The sequence below is a fragment of the Hyla sarda genome, chromosome 4, assembly GCF_029499605.1.
Source record: "Hyla sarda isolate aHylSar1 chromosome 4, aHylSar1.hap1, whole genome shotgun sequence".
Lineage (NCBI taxonomy): Eukaryota > Metazoa > Chordata > Amphibia > Anura > Hylidae > Hyla > Hyla sarda.
This window is the reverse complement of record NC_079192.1, coordinates 76,926,311-76,943,573: the sequence shown is the minus strand read 5'-3', so window position 1 is coordinate 76,943,573 and position 17,263 is coordinate 76,926,311. Positions and strand designations below refer to the sequence as shown.

General features: G+C 43.2%; 1 protein-coding gene across 2 annotated transcripts in view; it reads left to right on the top strand.

Annotated features, from left to right (window-relative positions):
- The first annotated feature begins 357 nt into the window (after positions 1 to 357).
- Positions 358 to 17,263, top strand: part of NFU1 (NFU1 iron-sulfur cluster scaffold) — a 34,931-nt gene continuing 18,025 nt past the window's right edge. Inside the window, exons 1-5 of one of the 2 annotated variants that reach the window (XM_056571417.1) lie at positions 358 to 443; positions 7,757 to 7,863; positions 10,959 to 11,094; positions 12,154 to 12,220; positions 13,895 to 14,009. In XM_056571417.1, coding sequence (XP_056427392.1) covers positions 373 to 443; positions 7,757 to 7,863; positions 10,959 to 11,094; positions 12,154 to 12,220; positions 13,895 to 14,009 — 496 coding nt within the window. In that variant the 5' untranslated portion in view covers positions 358 to 372. Of the gene's footprint in view, positions 444 to 3,705; positions 3,920 to 7,756; positions 7,864 to 10,958; positions 11,095 to 12,153; positions 12,221 to 13,894; positions 14,010 to 17,263 lie in introns of those variants that run through there. The other variant, XM_056571419.1, reaches the window with a different exon arrangement.

Sequence of the window (17,263 nt, the reverse complement as noted above, 5' to 3'; positions counted from 1 at the left end):
ACCGGATCAGGATGCCTGCTGAAATCATTCAGCAGGCACCCCGGCACATCGCTCAGGGGGGGTCCTGAGACCCCCCCCCCATGTCGGCGATCGCAGAAAATCGCATGTCAATTCAGACATGCGATTTTCTGCTATTCTGGACTGATCGGGTCTCTGGTGACCCGATCACCCGGATAATAGCGATGATCGGAGCTGTCAGGGACAGCCCCAATCATTCTGAGGGCTAGGAGTGAGGTCGCAGAGCTGCGATCTCCTCCTATCCCCTGCCATTGGTCAGAACTGATTCTGACCAATGGCAGAGCAGGACAGTGAGTTGCCATGGCAACCCCCGTTCTGCCCACCCCTGGATGTCGAGGGGATCGTGGGAAGAAGATGGAGGCCGGTACCTGCAGGAGAAGATGCCTGGAGACCCCGGATCGTCGCTGGAGACTTCTGGAAATTAGGTAGGGAAGCGACGGGGGGGAATTGAAAGTAAAACGATCTTTACTGTGGCAACCACTAGGAAGGCCAAACTGCAACTCCCAGCATGCCCAGACAGCCAAAGGCTGTCTGGGCATGCTGGGAGTTGTAGTTTTGCAACATCTGGAGGGTCACAGTTTGGAGACCACTGTTACAGTGGTGCCCAAACGGTAGCCCTCCAGATGTTGCCAAACTACAACTCTCAGCATGCCTGAACTGCCCAGGCATGCTGGGAGTTGTAGTTCTGTAACATCTGTCCCTTCAGATTTAGCAATTTTCATGAATTTTTTGAAAATTGCTGCTCTACTTTGAAGCCCTCAAATTTTTTCAAAAACCAAAAATATGTCCATTTCATGATGCCAACATAAAGTGGACATATTATGTTTGTGAAGAAAAATAAAATTAATTGTGAATATCCATTTTCCTTACAAGTCGAGAGCTTCAAAGTTAGAAAAATGCTAAATTTTCATGAAATTTTGGGATTTTTTCACCAAAAAAGGATGCAAATAACTCCGAAAATTTACCACCAAAATAAAGTAGAATGTCACGAAAAAACTATCTTAGAATCAGAATATTCGCTAAAAGCGTTTTTGCGTTATTCGTCAAGCGACGGTGGTCAGAATTGCGAAAAAGGGCTCAGTCCTTAAACTCAGGGTTTTTCCGTTTTTGCACTTTCGTTTTTTCCTCCTTACCTTTTAAAAATCATAACCTTTCAATTTTCCACCTAAAAATCCATATTATGGCTTATTTTTTGCTTCATCAATTCTAATTTGCAGTGACATTAGTCATTTTACCCAAAAATTCACGGCGAAATGGAAAAAAAAATCATTGTGCGACAAAATCGAAGAAAAAAACGCCATTTTGTAACTTTCGGGGCTTCCGTTTCTACGCAGTGCATATTTCGGTAAAAATTCCACCTTATCATTATTTTGTAGGTCCATACGGTTAAAATGATACCCTACTTATATAGGTTTGATTTTGTCGTACTTCTGGAAAAAATCATAACTACATGCAGGAAAATTTATACGTTTAAAAATGTCCTCTTCTGACCTCTATAACTTTTTTATTTTTCCACGTACAGGGCGGTATGAGGGCTCATTTTTTTTGCGCCGTGATCTGAAGTTTTTATCGGTATGATTTTTGTTTTGATCAGAGTTTTTGATCACTTTTTATTAATTTTTTAATGGTATAAAAAGTAACCAAAATACGCTTTTTTTGGACTTTGGATTTTTTTTGCGCGTACGCCATTGACCGTGCAGTTTAATTAATTATATATTTCTATAGTTTGGACATTTACGCACGCGGCGATACCACATATGTTTATATTCATTTACACTGTTTTATTTTTTTTATGGGAAAAGGGGGGTGATTCAAACTTTTATTAGGGAAGTGGTTAAATGACCTTTATTAACACTTTTTTTTTTGCAGTGTTATAGGTCCCATAGGGACCTATAACACTGCACACGCTGATCTCTTACACAGATCACTGGCCTGTATTAACACGCCTGTGATCAGCGTTATCGGCGCTTGACCGCTCCTGCCTGGATCTCAGGCACGGAGCAGTCATTCGTCGATCGGACACCGAGGAGGCAGGTAAGGGCCCTCCCGGTATCCTGCAAGCTGTTCGGGACGCCGCAATTTCACTGCGGCGGTCCCGAACAGCCCGACTGACTAGCCGGGATACTTTCACTTTAGAAGCGGCGGTCAGCTTTGACCACCGCTTCTAAAGGGTTAATACCGCACATTGCCGCGATCGGGTTGATGAGCGCCGGGACCGACGCTTCATATCGCGGGAGCCGGTGCAGGACGTAAATATACATCCTGCGTCGTTAAGGGGTTAAAGGGGTATTCCAGGCAAAACCTTTTTTTATATATTAACTGGCTCCGGAAAGTTAAACAGATTTGTAAAGTACTTCTATTTAAAAAATCTTAATCCTTCCAATAGTTATTAGCATCTGAAGTTTTCTGTCTAACTGCTCAATGATGATGTCACGTCCCGGGAGCTGTGCATGATGGGAGAATATCCCCATAGGAACTGCACAGCTCCCGGGATGTGAGTCATCAGAGAGCAGTTAGGCTGGGTCCACACTACGTTTTGTCCCATACGGGAGCGCATACGGCAGGAGGGAGCTAAAACCTCGCGCTCCCGTATGTCACCGTATGCGCTCCCGTATGCCATTCACTTCAATGAGCCGACCGGAGTGAAACGTTCGGTCCGGTCGGCTCATTTTTGCGCCGTATGCGCTTTTACAACCGGACCTAAAACCGTGGTTGACCACGGTTTTAGGTCCGGTTGTAAAAGCGCATACGGCGCAAAAATGAGCCGACCGGACCGAACGTTTCACTCCGGTCGGCTCATTGAAGTGAATGGCATACGGGAGCGCATACGGTGACATACGGGAGCGCGAGGTTTTAGCTCCCCCCTGCCGTATGCGCTCCCGTATGGGACAAAACTGGGTGTGGACCCAGCCTTAGACAGAAAACAACAACTCCACTTCAGAAGCTAATTACTATTGGAAGGATTATGATTTTTTTTAATAGAAGTAATTTAAAAATCTGTTTAACTTTCCGGAGCCAGTTGATATATAAAAAAAGTTTTGGCCTGGAATACCCCTTTAAGGTGAAAAAGGGCTGCGTCCTTAAGGGGTTAATAACGGGTTAAAACGGCTATTAGAAAAATACCATAGACTATAACGGGATTTTCTAACGGCCATTTAACGGCCGATTTTCAAGATTTTTATGATGGACGTTCATTACGGATGAATTTTTATAGATTTCTCAGATTTTGAATCCACCTAAAATAGCAGATATGTCACGAGGGGTGACTCCGTACGATTAAAGTGAATGGGGTCCGCTACTCCTGGTAACAGTATACGACAGCATCACAATTTTGTCTGGAAGACAACAGATATGATTAACCGGGGCAGGAACGTTGTGTGGACCTAACCCAGGTCAATGGCAAAGAGATTCTACAGTATGGTATACAGCTGGATCATTTTTAGGGCTCATATAGGAAGCTGTCAGGGCATGCTGGGAGTTGTAGTTTTGCAACAGCTGGAGGGCCATAGGATGGTGATCACTGGTATACAGTATAATGACAGGTAGAATGGACTGATAATCTGGGCAGTTTATGTGTGTGTATAATAAATAAATAAATATATATATATATATATATATATATATATATATATATATATATACACACACATACACACAGAGGGTTGCCTTTTGTATCAGTGCCCTGTGGTTGTGGAACTATAACTCCCGGTGTGAGGTGGATTTTTCCTGCTGGAGACAACGCAGGGGGCTGTAGTTCTGAGCGCTGACAGGTAATGACTGAGCGCAGGCATCATCACGGGCAGCTCCATCATACGTCCTGCCGGGGTCCTGAGTGAGCGACAACAAAGATGGCGGCGCCCATAGGCAGGTGGATGTGGTGCGCAGCACATCTAGGAGGACGGTAGGTGATTTATGTTGAAGGTCACGTTATAGAGGAGGTATATATATGTAAATATCCGGCTGTCTATTTAGGGTGTATTGTGTAGGAGCGGAATGTGGGGTCAGTGTTTGCGGGGAGGACACCGCTAGTTTCTTTTTGTGCACCATGACTGGTTGTCACCTCTTCATCCATGAATCCCCTCATGTCTCTCTGTATAATTCTAAAGGACTCCAATATGTGACTCCCCAGCCTCAGACTGTCCGGGCATGGTGGGAGTTGTAGTTTTGCAACAGCCGGAGAGTGACGGGTTGGGGGAACACTGACATAGAGGATTCTGGGTAACAACTTCTGCTGTGGACATCGCCTGCAGGGGGCGCTGGCTGCTGATTTAGGAGATTTAAGTGCATCTTTCATGTCTTTTAGGCTTGTCAAACTAGTGACATGTTTCCCAACCTGGGTGCATCCAAGTCCCAGCATGACATGACATGACAGACTGACTGACACACAGTGCTCGTCTGCCTGTGATGATCCTGTGTAGGTATCCAGTGCATGTGCCAACACTGAATTGCAGTGAGATTCCGAACCACTGGGAGACTCCCCACACGTGTTCTGTAATACACATTGACATGTGGGGGCTAACTACACAGGACCACCGCGGGAAGGTGAGCCCTGGGTGTCAATCGCCAAGAAGAGCCGGCGTGATGTCAGGCCTGCGGCCATGCCTCTCTAACACTTGGGTACGGGATAAAATCAGTCTTCCTGGTGTGAGGTTGTCATTAGAGATGAGCGAACTTACAGTAAATTCGATTTGTCATGAACTTCTCGGCTCGGCAGTTGATGACTTTTCCTGCATAAATTAGTTCAGCTTTCAGGTGCTCCGGTGGGCTGGAAAACGTGGATACAGTCCTAGGAAAGAGTCTCCTAGGAATGTATCCACCTTTTCCAGCCCACCGGAGCACCTGAAAGCTGAACTAATTTATGCAGGAAAAGGCATCAACTGCTGAGCCGAGAAGTCCGTGGCTAATCGAATTTACTGTAAGTTCGAAATGCACTTTTATTTAGCAGTGACTCCCTCGCTTACCCCTCGTGAGGTCACAAGCATTAGCCACGCAGAGCCGTGGCAGTGCCAGGTCTTCATACGGGAAATTGCAGGGTGTCCCAGCGATCAGACACTTATCGCCATCACGCCTTCTCTCGTAGACATGAATGTAGGGGGCGGGGCATGGCGTGACATCACGTCTCCAGTGCCAGAAACGTAGAAGTCTTCCGAGCCTAGAGCAGCAGCCTGGCACAGAATGCCAGGTACAGCACAGAGATCATGAGGGGTCTCATCTGCAGGCCCCCTATGATCAGACATCTTATCCCCCTATTCTTTGGGTAGGGGATAAGATGTCTATGGCCAGAATACCTCTTTAAGAGATTGGTTGGGAACATGTTACAAAGCACATTTGTTTCCTATGCTCCATTATCGTCAAACGTTGCCCAAAAGTAGAACCATCCTTTAAGTGTACATTTGTCATGTCTGATGGTTTTACAGTATAAAAATAATGATAATTAATAATGTAATTTATATGATTTCTTTAGTCCATTGGACCAGCAGATGGCAGACAAACAATTCCTGGGTTTGTTTCCTGCACGCCCAGGACGGTCGGTACTACCCACACTTCTCATACATGCAGTCACCTCTCATGGGACGGAAAGTAAAGCCCCCTCTTTCACAGGACTACATGTCATCAGTATATCACTGTTTAAAAGGGTCTGGTATTAAAAGGGAAAAAAAATCCTTATATCCTGAGATCTGAGGGGGGGGGAACCTATACTCATGCCTAACTTCACTGTCGCACTGTTACCTTCTCTAAAAATAAAAAAACATACATTTACATATGATGCAGCAGCCAATCACAGGCCTCAATGGTCTCTACCTGTATGTGACCTCTGAGACCAGTGATCAGCTGAGCGCCCACTTTCCTGTCCTGACACAATGAGGTGATGCTACGTCTTTTCATGCCCATCTGAAGAATGGACAGGAGTTCATACACACCCCTGAGGAAGTCACCTAGGAGTGACGGAACGCGTAGGGCTCTGGTCTCCCTGCCCTTCTGTTATCTCATCACTGCTCCTTCGTCTGTGGTTTGCTTACTTTTGTACTTATTTCTATATTATTTGCATTGTACTTCAATCCACTGACTGATACTATGATTTTTCGTAACCCCTTATACACGACCTTGGAGTGCTAGCCTCATTTGTGTATTGGAATTAGGGCAGGGTTGGGGGGGGGGGGGGGGTCATGTCCCCATCCCCAGTGATGGTATTAGGCTCACAAATTAGCCTTTTTAAATGGTTTTAATTGTATGTGTCTCCCCTTTTTTGTACTTGGTCTCTATGAATAAAGCTTTTGTATTATCTAAACGTATCTTGGGTGTGCACTGTATGCAGCTTGCTTTTTCTTGAACAGATATTGTGCTTCTTTTGCTGTAAGTAGCACCCCTATTATATTGTTTTAATATATTGGTTGAGCCCTTCCTCTTTTCTTGTACATACTGTGTATGTGACATCTCGCTTGTTAGCATTCCTGCCTTACAGCACTGGGGGTCCGGGGTTCAAATATGAGGGCTGTATCTGCTTGAATTTTATATGTTCTCCCCAGGTATAAAAAATATAGCAGAGAAACAAATGTATCCCCTGTACACAGGATAGGGGATAAGCATTCCCATAGACAATGTGTTGAGCGGCAGATGGCACATACCGTCTGCCAATCCCTGTAGCTGGGAGAGCCAGGGGCCCTATTCTGAAGATCGCTGGGGGTCCAGGTAATCAGACCCTTCACAATCAGATTCCTATCCCCTGGATATGTTTTTTTTTTTTTCTGTGGCTGGAGAACCCCTTTTAATGTGGGAATATGTCACCACTGTCCAATTGCCAGTGGTTTGTCTACTGTTATCACTAGAACAAGGTGGTGAAGGTGGAAGAAAAGCACAGTGGCATTTCACCTAAAGAGGGCTTTGTCTACCTATTTCGATGTGGCTTATTCCTCCAACTGTACCATGGGGCATTCAGACAAGTCTACAGTGTCTGTCAGGCTGCATATAAGCTCCGCTTGTGATTTCCATCCAGATTCCATGTAAATTATGTTGTATTGTCCTGTTAGTCTACATTAACACTACATACACTCCAACATACTGCAGGCAGATATCCCATTGGCAGCTGGCAAAATCTATCGGTGCTGGGACTATACGGACATATGCAGTCACCAATGGTGGCAATACAGTCTGTATTCAGTGCAGCAGAATCTCATATAAGACAATGGAAGGCTGCTGCATAGGAATTTCCAATCTGAAATATTCTTGAGAATTCCATAATGTGAATGTAGCCTTAGAATCCAGCACAGTGACCCCAGACAAGACCCAATGGACCCCATTAAAGGGGATGGGATCTCTTTGAATCTGTTGGTGTCTGTCATACAGCTGACCATCTGGCTCAGTTTTCTCCTTTTGAACCGCAGATGTGAACCTAGTCTTATTTTGAAGTCATTGTAAAATGCTGGTAATGGGCAGTCTGGTTGATGCTCTCAGATGCAGCACTTTACAAGATCCACATGGACAGTGATTTGCATATGGCAAAATAACTATTTTTAGTTTATATGGTATGGCCAAACGTCAACTCAAACAAATGATGAACGTCCCTCAAGGGGAGTAATGGTGTGTAAAGATTGCGGCAGTGTTAATGTTAGAGGCCTATTTACCTTGCATCATAACCATGGTCTTTTATGTGTATACCTATATCCGTACTGTATTTAGTTTTCTATCTCTGAAAATATGTATAAAGATGTTAATCTAAAACCGGCTTTTCTCATTTCAGATTTTATAATCATACACGGACATCATTGTATTCCACAGCTGTCCAGACACTTTATCCATTTACTGCAAGGAAACCTCAGCTGTCACACAAAGTCTTTCAGAATCCAGGTATTATATACATGATAAAGGGGTACACCAGAAAACAGATTATGTCAGACACTTATCTTCTGTGCATAGGGGGGGTCCAACCACCAAGACCCATTGTGAACTCCAGCATGGGACCCCAGCTACTTACCCATCCTTGTCACACTCCGGCCTCCACCTGTCAGGACAAGAGCAAGTGACAGCTGTTGATTGGCTGAGCAGGCTGTCCCTTGCTCTCGTCCAGAAAGGTGGCCGGATCGTGCCAAAAACAGGTAATTAGCCAGGGCCCCATGCAGTAGATCAAGGGTGATCTCAGGGGTTGAACCTCTCCGATCAGACTTATCCCCTATTCTGTGGATAGAGGATAAGCATCAGGCAAAGTGAGTTTTTTTTTTTTTTTTTATATATATATATATATATATATATATCTATATATCTAATATATATATATATATAATATTTTTTTTTTTTCATCCCCCCCCCCACCCTCTGAGGCTGCATTCACACCATATTTTTGCAATACAGTTCCCGTATCAGGTTTATGATGATAAACTGATTCCTCAAAACCGGACTAAACTGTATCAAAACGTGTGTACAAATTTTAACCCGTATACGGTTTGAAAAAATGATGTCCGGTTGCATCCTTTTTTTTTTTTTTTTTTTTTTTTTTTTAAGAAGAAAAAAAAAAGTATACGTTTTTAACTTTTCACTCCATTTTGAATAAAGTTTCACTTGTTTGATTGAAATTCCAAGAAAAAAAACTGTGCAAAGTCAAAAACCATATGGTGCTAACTAGGGATGTTCCGATACCGATACTAGTCATTTCCCTGGTATCGGGGACTCGTTCAATGTCCCCGATACAAAATCCGATACCTGCTGCCGCTCTGCTGCCCCGTTCTCCTGTCCGCATAATGGCGTTCCATGGAGGAGCACGTGACACACATGTCACTCCACCTCCTCCACTGCGCATAGCGTAACACTACGGAGGAAGCAGAGTGACGTGTATGTCACATGTTCCTCCATAGAATGCCATTATGCGGATGGGAGAACGGGGCAGCACCACCTGTCAGAGGACAGCTGCAGGAGAGCTGTTTACAATAGTACTACCTACTATTAAAGGCAATCTTACAGCAGAGTCACCTGCACTAACTTGAATTTATAGGTAGATAGTGCAGGTGACCCGGTTTCTACCGCTGCTCACCATGTGGTCATAGGTCTCGCCCATAATGCAAATTTTTTGTTCTGCCCAATGGAGAAGAGAGAAATCTTGGCTCTTACTACAGCAGATGCCTCCATTGCATACAACAAAGAACCCACATATCACACGGTAAGCAGCGCCAGAGACCGGGTCACACTGGTGTCAGATTCCCTTTAATATAAAAGTACTCGTAATTGTTATCAGCGAGTACTAGAATTAAAGTATCGGTACTCGTACTCGGTCTTAAGAAAATGGTATCGGGACATCCCTAGTGCAAACCGGATGGAACCGTATGCACATACGAGTCTGTACGGTTCCCATTGACTCCCATGTTAATAAAAACATTTTTAAAAATATATACGGTTTAAAACGGTTTTTCACCCGGACCAAAAGACGTGGTAGTCTACGGTTTTGGGCATGTATAAAAAAAAAAAAAAAAAACATATAAGACGCAAAATGGACTAATCGTTTACAATGTTAAGTCAATGCATACGGTTTTCTGTACTGTTCCGTACGGTTTTTAACTTGAAACTGTATACGGGAACTATAGCAAAAAACGTGGTGTGCATGCACCCTAACACTGCAGTACTGATGACCTATCTTTAGGATAGAACACCTTTATGTGATCAGATTGGTTCAGACTCTGGCACTCTACCTATTGTCTACCCAACTATCCAGTAGGCTTTACTAGAGACATATATCCCTTGTCCCTAATCTGTATGGTAGCTACCTCCACATATTGTCCTGTACCTGTGCTTTTTTGTACCTGGTTCTTGCACTAATTCTGGTATACGTTTTGTTGACTAATTTAGCTATTTTATGAGCAATATTAATTAAAGTGTACCTCTTGTGAAACAAACTTTTTTATATATTAAAGATAAAGCCCTACTGAACAACTTTTTTATTGCTTTTATTTAAAAACATTTCCTCCTTTTCATGTTGTTTTTTTTTTTTTTTTTTTTTACTTTAAAAACTTCTCCACTAGGGGTCTCCCTTGCAATCCTGTCAGCAAGCATTTCAGACTCAGTGAGTGAGTCTGAAATCTGCTCTGTGCAGCTCCCCGCCTGTCCCCAAACAGGCAGGAGGGAGGGGGAGCACTCAGCTCATACACAAGCAGGAAGCAAACAGAGAGGATACATTCCCTCTTCTCTTTTTCTCAGTTCCTCTCCCCTCTATCCACTTTCCTCATGGCTAATTATATATGCACTGCTTAACTGCTCTCTCCAGGACTTGCTGTTGCTATGATAACCTCCCCTGCTCTCTGCTTACAACTGCACTACAGAAGAGCATAGAAAAAAGGTATTTTTAGGGGGTTTTAAAGCAAAATAAATGCAGGGATAGACTTTGTTAGAGTCAGGGACAGATGGGCAGGGAGATTAGGGAAAGTTTAGAGGGTGATAGGTACTCTTTAAAGGATTATTCTTTCCATAGTTTAAGTTGTAGCTCTTAAGGTAAGCCAGTGTTTTCCAACTAGGGTGCCTCCAGCTGTTGCAAAACTACAACTTCCAGCTTGCCCGGACAACCTTCGGCTGTCCGGGCAGTGGAAGTTGCAGTGGAGGATACATAAGGAATTTCTAATTCAAGGCTGTGTGAAATCTCCAATGCAATCTGTAATGTCAGCTGCATTAGGAGCAGTGTTCTCTTGTGTCCTTGTATAACACCAAATAGGTGTATAGATGTGATCTACACATTGAGACACAAATGGAGGGGTGGTGTAGGTATTGTTGTAATCTGTCCCTTGGATCCATGGCTCCTCTGCACCTGATAAATTAGACAAGGGGCATCAAGATTTTTCAGTATCATGGACTATTATAGAAATTGTCGTCGTGTTTCCATGTTAATAAGTCAACAAATCACTGTGATTCAGGACCTACACTGAATGTCATTGTCATATTTACTACTGTTCTCGTCCTTTCTGTAGCACGATGTATGTTCATCCAGACGCAGGATACCCCAAATCCCAACAGCATCAAGTTCATCCCAGGACGCACAGTTTTAGAAGCAAGGACCATGGATTTCCCAAACCCTGCTGCTGCATTCTGCTCCCCTTTAGCCAGGTAATACCGTAGACACTAGGAAAAGTGATCCTCAGTCGACATGAATCGGTGGACATTCATGTGTTACTCCAGTGTTTCCCAACCAGGGTGTCTCCAGCTGTTGCAAAACAACTCCCAGCATGCCTGTCTACAGTGGCGTTTCCCAACCAAGGTGCCTCCAGCTGTTGCAAAACTACAACTCCCAGCATGGGAGTTGTAGTTTTGCAACAGCTGGAGGCACCATAGTTGGGAAACACTGTGTTACTCTTATGGATGTCTGAGAGTTATGGAAATGTGAGGCTAAGTTTAGTTTTTCTGTCTGCCTTGACTTGCTGGGGACCCCTATTCTTCCAGTAGGTTAGCAGTACCAAAGGAGAGGCTTCTAGTCTTTTCTATGAGAAATATTTCTAGCAGATCCTGGGGTTAAAGGGGTACTCCGGCGCTTAGACATCTTCTCCCCTATCTAAAGGAGACCCCCGTGATCTTGCACGCAGCATCCCAGTTAAAATCAGACCCCGGAGCTGTCACGCCCCCTCCCATAGGCTTGCATTGAGGGGCGGAGCGTGATGTCACACGCCGCCGGCCCCGTGGTCGCCGGTAATCAGACCCGGAGCGAACATGCTTCGGGGACTGATTTTAACTGGGGTGCTGCGTGCAAGATCACAGGGGTCCCCAGCGGCGGGACCCCCACGATCAGGCATCTTATCCCCTATCCTTTGGATAGGGGATAAGATGTCTAAGCGCCGGAGTACTTAAGTATGGATACGCCTTATATTCATTCATAGTTCAGGGGCCAATGGGGCAAATTAGAAGATCTGTGTAGGTTACCTAAAGACAGGATGGAACTTACTGCATTCTGTCAATAACCGTCATGTTAGTACATTATAAGGGTCTGTTCACGCTTGGATTTGTGTCTAGAAACCACTTTCGGCAGCCAGGAAACAGATTAGCCAGATTGCATATGATAAATCCAAAACCAAGGCAATCTCATCAGCAGAAATCAGAGGGTTAGCCTCAAGTTTTACACTGAAAATGTACCCGAACAGTATGCAATAATTAGCTTTTTCTCTTTATTTGCAGGCATCTCTTTAGAGTTAGTGGAGTTAAAAGCGTTTTCCTGGGACCTGATTTCATTACAATTACAAGGGTAATGTCCTTCATTAGTGTGTACAGTGGAGCAACCAATTGTGTAAGTTCTCCCACTTAAACAGAAGAGGCCTGTAATTTTCATCATAGGTATACCTCAACTATGAGAGACAGAATGAGAAAAAAATCCATAAAATCACATTGTCTGATTTTTAAAGAATTAATTTGCAAATTATGGTGGAAAATAAGTATTTGGTCCATAAGAAAAGTTCATCTCAGTACTTTACCCTTTGTTGGCAATGACAGAGGTCAAATGTTTTCTATAAGTCTACACAATGTTCTCACACACTGTTGCTGGTATTTTGGCCCATTCCTCCATGCAGATCTCCTCTAGAGCAGTGATGTTTTGGGGCTGTCACTGGGCAACATGGACTTTCAACTCCCTCCAAAGGTTTTGTATGGGGTTGAGATCTAGAGACTGGCTAGGCCACTCCAGGACCTTGAATGACTTCTTACAAAGCCACTCCTTTGGTTGCCCGGGCGATGTGTTTGGGATCATTGTCATGCTGAAATACCCAGCCACGTCTCCTCTTCAATGCCCTTGCTTATGGAAGGAGGTTTTCACTTGAAATCTCACGTTACATGGCCCCATTCATTAATTCCTTTACACGGATCAGTCGTCCTGGTCCCTTAGCAAAAAACAGCCCCAAAGCATGATGTTTCCACCCCCATTCTTCACAGTAGGTATGGTGTTCTTTGGATGCAACTCAGCATTCTTTCTCCTCCAAACACCACGAGTTGAGTTTTTACCAAAAAGTTCTACTTTGGTTTTATCTGACCATATGACATTCTCCCAATACTCTTCTGGATCTTTCAAATGCTCTCTAACAAACTTCAGACGGGCCCGGACTTGTGCTCGCTTAAGCGGCGGGACACGTCTGGTACTGCATGATTTGAGTCCCTGGTGGTGTAGTGTGTCACTGATGGTAGCCTTTGTTACTTTGGTCCCAGCTCTCTACAGGTCATTCATTAGGTCCCCCCCTGTGTGGTTCTGGGATTTTTGCTTTCTGTTTTTGTGATAATTTTTCACACCATGGGGTAAGATCTTGCATGGAGCCCCAGATCGAGGGAGATTATCAGTGGTCTTGTATGTATTCAATTTTCTAATAATTGCTCCCACAGTTAATTTCTTCACACCAAGCTGCTTGCCTATTGCAGATTCAGTCTTCCCAGCCTGGTGCAGGTCTACAGTTTTGTTTCTGGTGTCCTTCGACAGCTCTTTGGTCTTGGCCATAGTGGAGTTTGGAGTGTGACTGTTTGAGGTTGTGGACAGGTGTCTTTTATACTGATAACAAGTTCAAACAGGGGCCATTAATACAGGTAACGAGTGGAGGACAAAGAAGACTCTTAAAGAAGTTGTTACAGGTCTGTGAGAGCCAGAAATCTTGCTTGTTTGTAGGTGACCAAATACTTATTTTCCACCATAATTAGCAAATAAATTCTTTAAAAATCGGACAATGTGATTTTATGGATTTTTTTCCTCATTATGTCTCTCATAGTTGAGGTATACCTATGATGAAAATTACAGGCCTCTCTCATCTTTTTAAGTGGGAGAACTTGCACAATTGTTGGCTGACTAAATACTTTTTTGCCCCACTGTGTGTGTGTTTTGGGGGGGCTACAAAGGTACATGTTAATAGATCACAGTAATAAATCGTGTCGGTCTTATTATTAGGAAAGTGAGGAGCTGGACTGGAACTTGATCAAGCCTGATATCTACGCCACCATCATGGACTTCTTTTCTTCAGGCCTGCCTATAATAACAGATGATGCACCTCGCAGTGAGACAGGTAGATACCATTTATTTTTATTGCATTTGACAAAACGCAGCAGGCTGAGACAATGGCATTTTTGCTGGCAGAAACGCCATTGTTGTAGCATCTACGGAGGTAAGTTACCCCCAAGGAGACAATTATTTCCATGTTGGGCCCACGCATAGCGCTCAGCCCAGCAAGGGGTTACAGTAAACCAGCAATCTAGACTCTGTGAAAACAGGATTTAAAGGGTTAAATGACCAACAATAATGTGATCTCTGATATCTGTCATTAAAGGGGTACTCTGCCGCAAACATCTTATCCCCTATCCAAAGGATAGGGAATAAGATGTTAGGTCACGGGGATCCCCCCGCTGTCGACCCCCGTGATCTCCGTGCCAGCAGCGGTGTCAGGAACGCGGAAGCTTGCAGCGTCTGCGTTTGTGGTGTCACCCCACGGCGTGGCGGCTCAGTCATTGGGCACAGAGCGGAGTTAGCTCCTTGTGCTTAATGACTGTGTGCCCCGCCAGTGATCGCGGGGGTCCCCAACGAATCGGGACCCCTGCAATCTTAGTTAGGGGATAATATGTTTGCGGCAGAGTACCCCTTTAATGATGTGTGTCTGCTGATAGCAGCCAGTACTCACCGTATAAGAAGTGTGTTCAGCTTGTATGAAGTGTGCATCCACCATAAGTAAATAGCGGATCTTATAAAGATCTGCTGAATGCAGTCGTTCCCAACCTTTTAAAGGTTTTCATGGGACATGACAAAAAAAAAAAAAAAAGGTAGCAATGCACAATACCTATATATTTGTTGGCTATATAGATTACAGTACTGCTATATGCAGGGTCTCGCATATGACGTGTTCTCTGATCGGAGTCATTCACTTTCCCTTTTCTTTTTTTATTTAGCCCAGACCATCATGACAGTTTCTTCCAGACACAACTCTTCACTGCAGAACCTGCAACACAAACATATTAGACTTCACACTTTTCCAGCATCTTCCTTACCTTTTCCCCACAAATGCTCACACATACACACACAATGCCTCCAGGCTCTTCCACTCATACACAATGGCCCTCATTTACTATTGCAAACCCGACATGTTACTGACATTTTACTGAGAACCTGAAAAAGGGGCGTGGCTGTCTGGAAAAGGGGCATGACCACAGAAAAGGGGTGTGTTCCTGACATTTTCACAAAAACCCAACATATTTACTAAGGTTTCCACAGAAAATGTAGTGAATTTGAACTGAGGAAAACCAGACAGATCAGAGCATGTGTGTAAATAAATAAATAAATTAATTTAAAAAAAAATAATTTCAAACAAAAATAAAGCCGCAACAAACACAGCCGCACATCCACAATTTGTATTTTGATCTACTTCTCAGCATAAATTCATACACGAACAGGTTGTTACTATACATTTTGATCAAAAAGTACAAGCCCACTCGCCATGTCAAGGCCACCTAGTCAGTGGGTCCCTAATCTGACACCTGACCTGACATTCTTTTGTGTTTTTAAAAAAAGCAAAATGTAGGGAAACCTTAGTAAATACAGTGGAAAAAAAAATATAGGGAATTAAAACCCACAACTGATCGCAGCGTTTAAACAGTTAAGTGATCTCCAATAATACACAAAAGGTGCTCCATAGTGAAATGCCACCACCGGATAATCCAGATGTGGGGGAAATTGTGCTTACCGCCTGATGAAGCCGCGCATGCGCGGTGAAACGCGTCACATTGTTTTAGAATAAACCGTACATCTTACCCGTGGTCGTTCCAGTCAGCACTGTTCTTTCAACCTGCAGCTCCAGTTAGAAGTCCTCCATTTGCTTGTAAGTGATCGCCAATGTCCGTCATTACCAGCAGCTGCTGATAAAAGCAGGTATCTGCCGGATACATTGCAGACTCTTATCACCCTCCCTTGCCCCATGATGGACGTGCATGTACATCATGGCTCAGGAAAGGGATTAAATGAAATAAAAATAAAAGAATTTAAATGTCTCAAAATTAAATCTGTGATAAAAATATAAAAATTAAAGCATCACAAGGTTAATTAATTGTTTAAATTGTTTTATTTTGTCTTCTTTTTTTTTTTATTGTAACTTTTTTTTTAAATAGCATGTTTAAAAATGTCTTGTTCTGACCTCTTTTTTAATTTTTTTATTTATTTTTTGTGATCTTTAGTTTTTATCGGTACCATTTTTGTTTTGATTGGACTTTTTGATCGCTTTTTTTATAGGGTAAACAAAGTGACCAAAAATACGCAATTCTGGTCTTTGGTACGTTTTTATGTATATGCCATTGACCGGTTTAATTCACATTATATTTTTATAGTTCAGCCATTTTACGCACGCGGAAATACCACATATGTTTATTTTTTTTATTTTTATGGGAAAAGGGGGGTGATTCAAACTTTCATTAGGGAAGGGGTTAAATCACATTAAACTTTATTTTTTTTCTCACACAATTTTTTTTTTTGTCCCCACAGGGCACTATTAAATGCAATGCTTAGATTGCATACACTGTTCAGTGCTATGCCATAGCATAGCATTGATCAGTGTTATCGTTGCTCCAGCCGGCCATGCCCTTGGGGAACCGATCGGACAGTGAGGAGGAGGCAGGTAAGGGCCCGCTTGCTGTCCTCTCAGCTGACTGAGACCTCACGATTTCCCCGCAATGATCCTGAGCTCCTGGGAGTTTATATTCCTGTCATCGACCCGATCGTCTATGTCCGGCATTAGCAATGTGTCCTGGCTGCTGATAACAGTCGTAACCGAATGGATATGAAGTGAGCTCGGCTCCTGAGTTCACTTCATAGATCTGCTATATGGCCCTTAAGGGGTTAAAACAACCCTTCCCACTGTTTTTATAAAATGTTAGCTTGTTATACATACATGCTGATGTTCTTTTTTTTTTTTTTTTTTCTTCACCCTTGCTCAGAAATTTAGAATCAAAAAGTCTCATAATTTTGCATCCACTGTAGCTGCCAAAATGAAATTTGCCTTAACAGAACAAATTCCTGAAACGTGGTTCCAAAAAAGTCTCACTCAAATGCGCATTACTCAAAATTTGCAACATTATACAAAAAAAGTGTAAAGACAATGATAAATTCCCCTCCAGTGTATTGTTTCTATTGTCTGTGAAGCTGCTGCAAAGCATATCCCCAAATTCTTACAACCGAGTAGAAGCTCAGGCAAAATGGCTGCCCATATTATAGTGTATAAAAAAGGAGAAATTCTGAAAATAGAAACTAATTAGAAAAAGAAGAATGTTTCAGTGTCTGGCT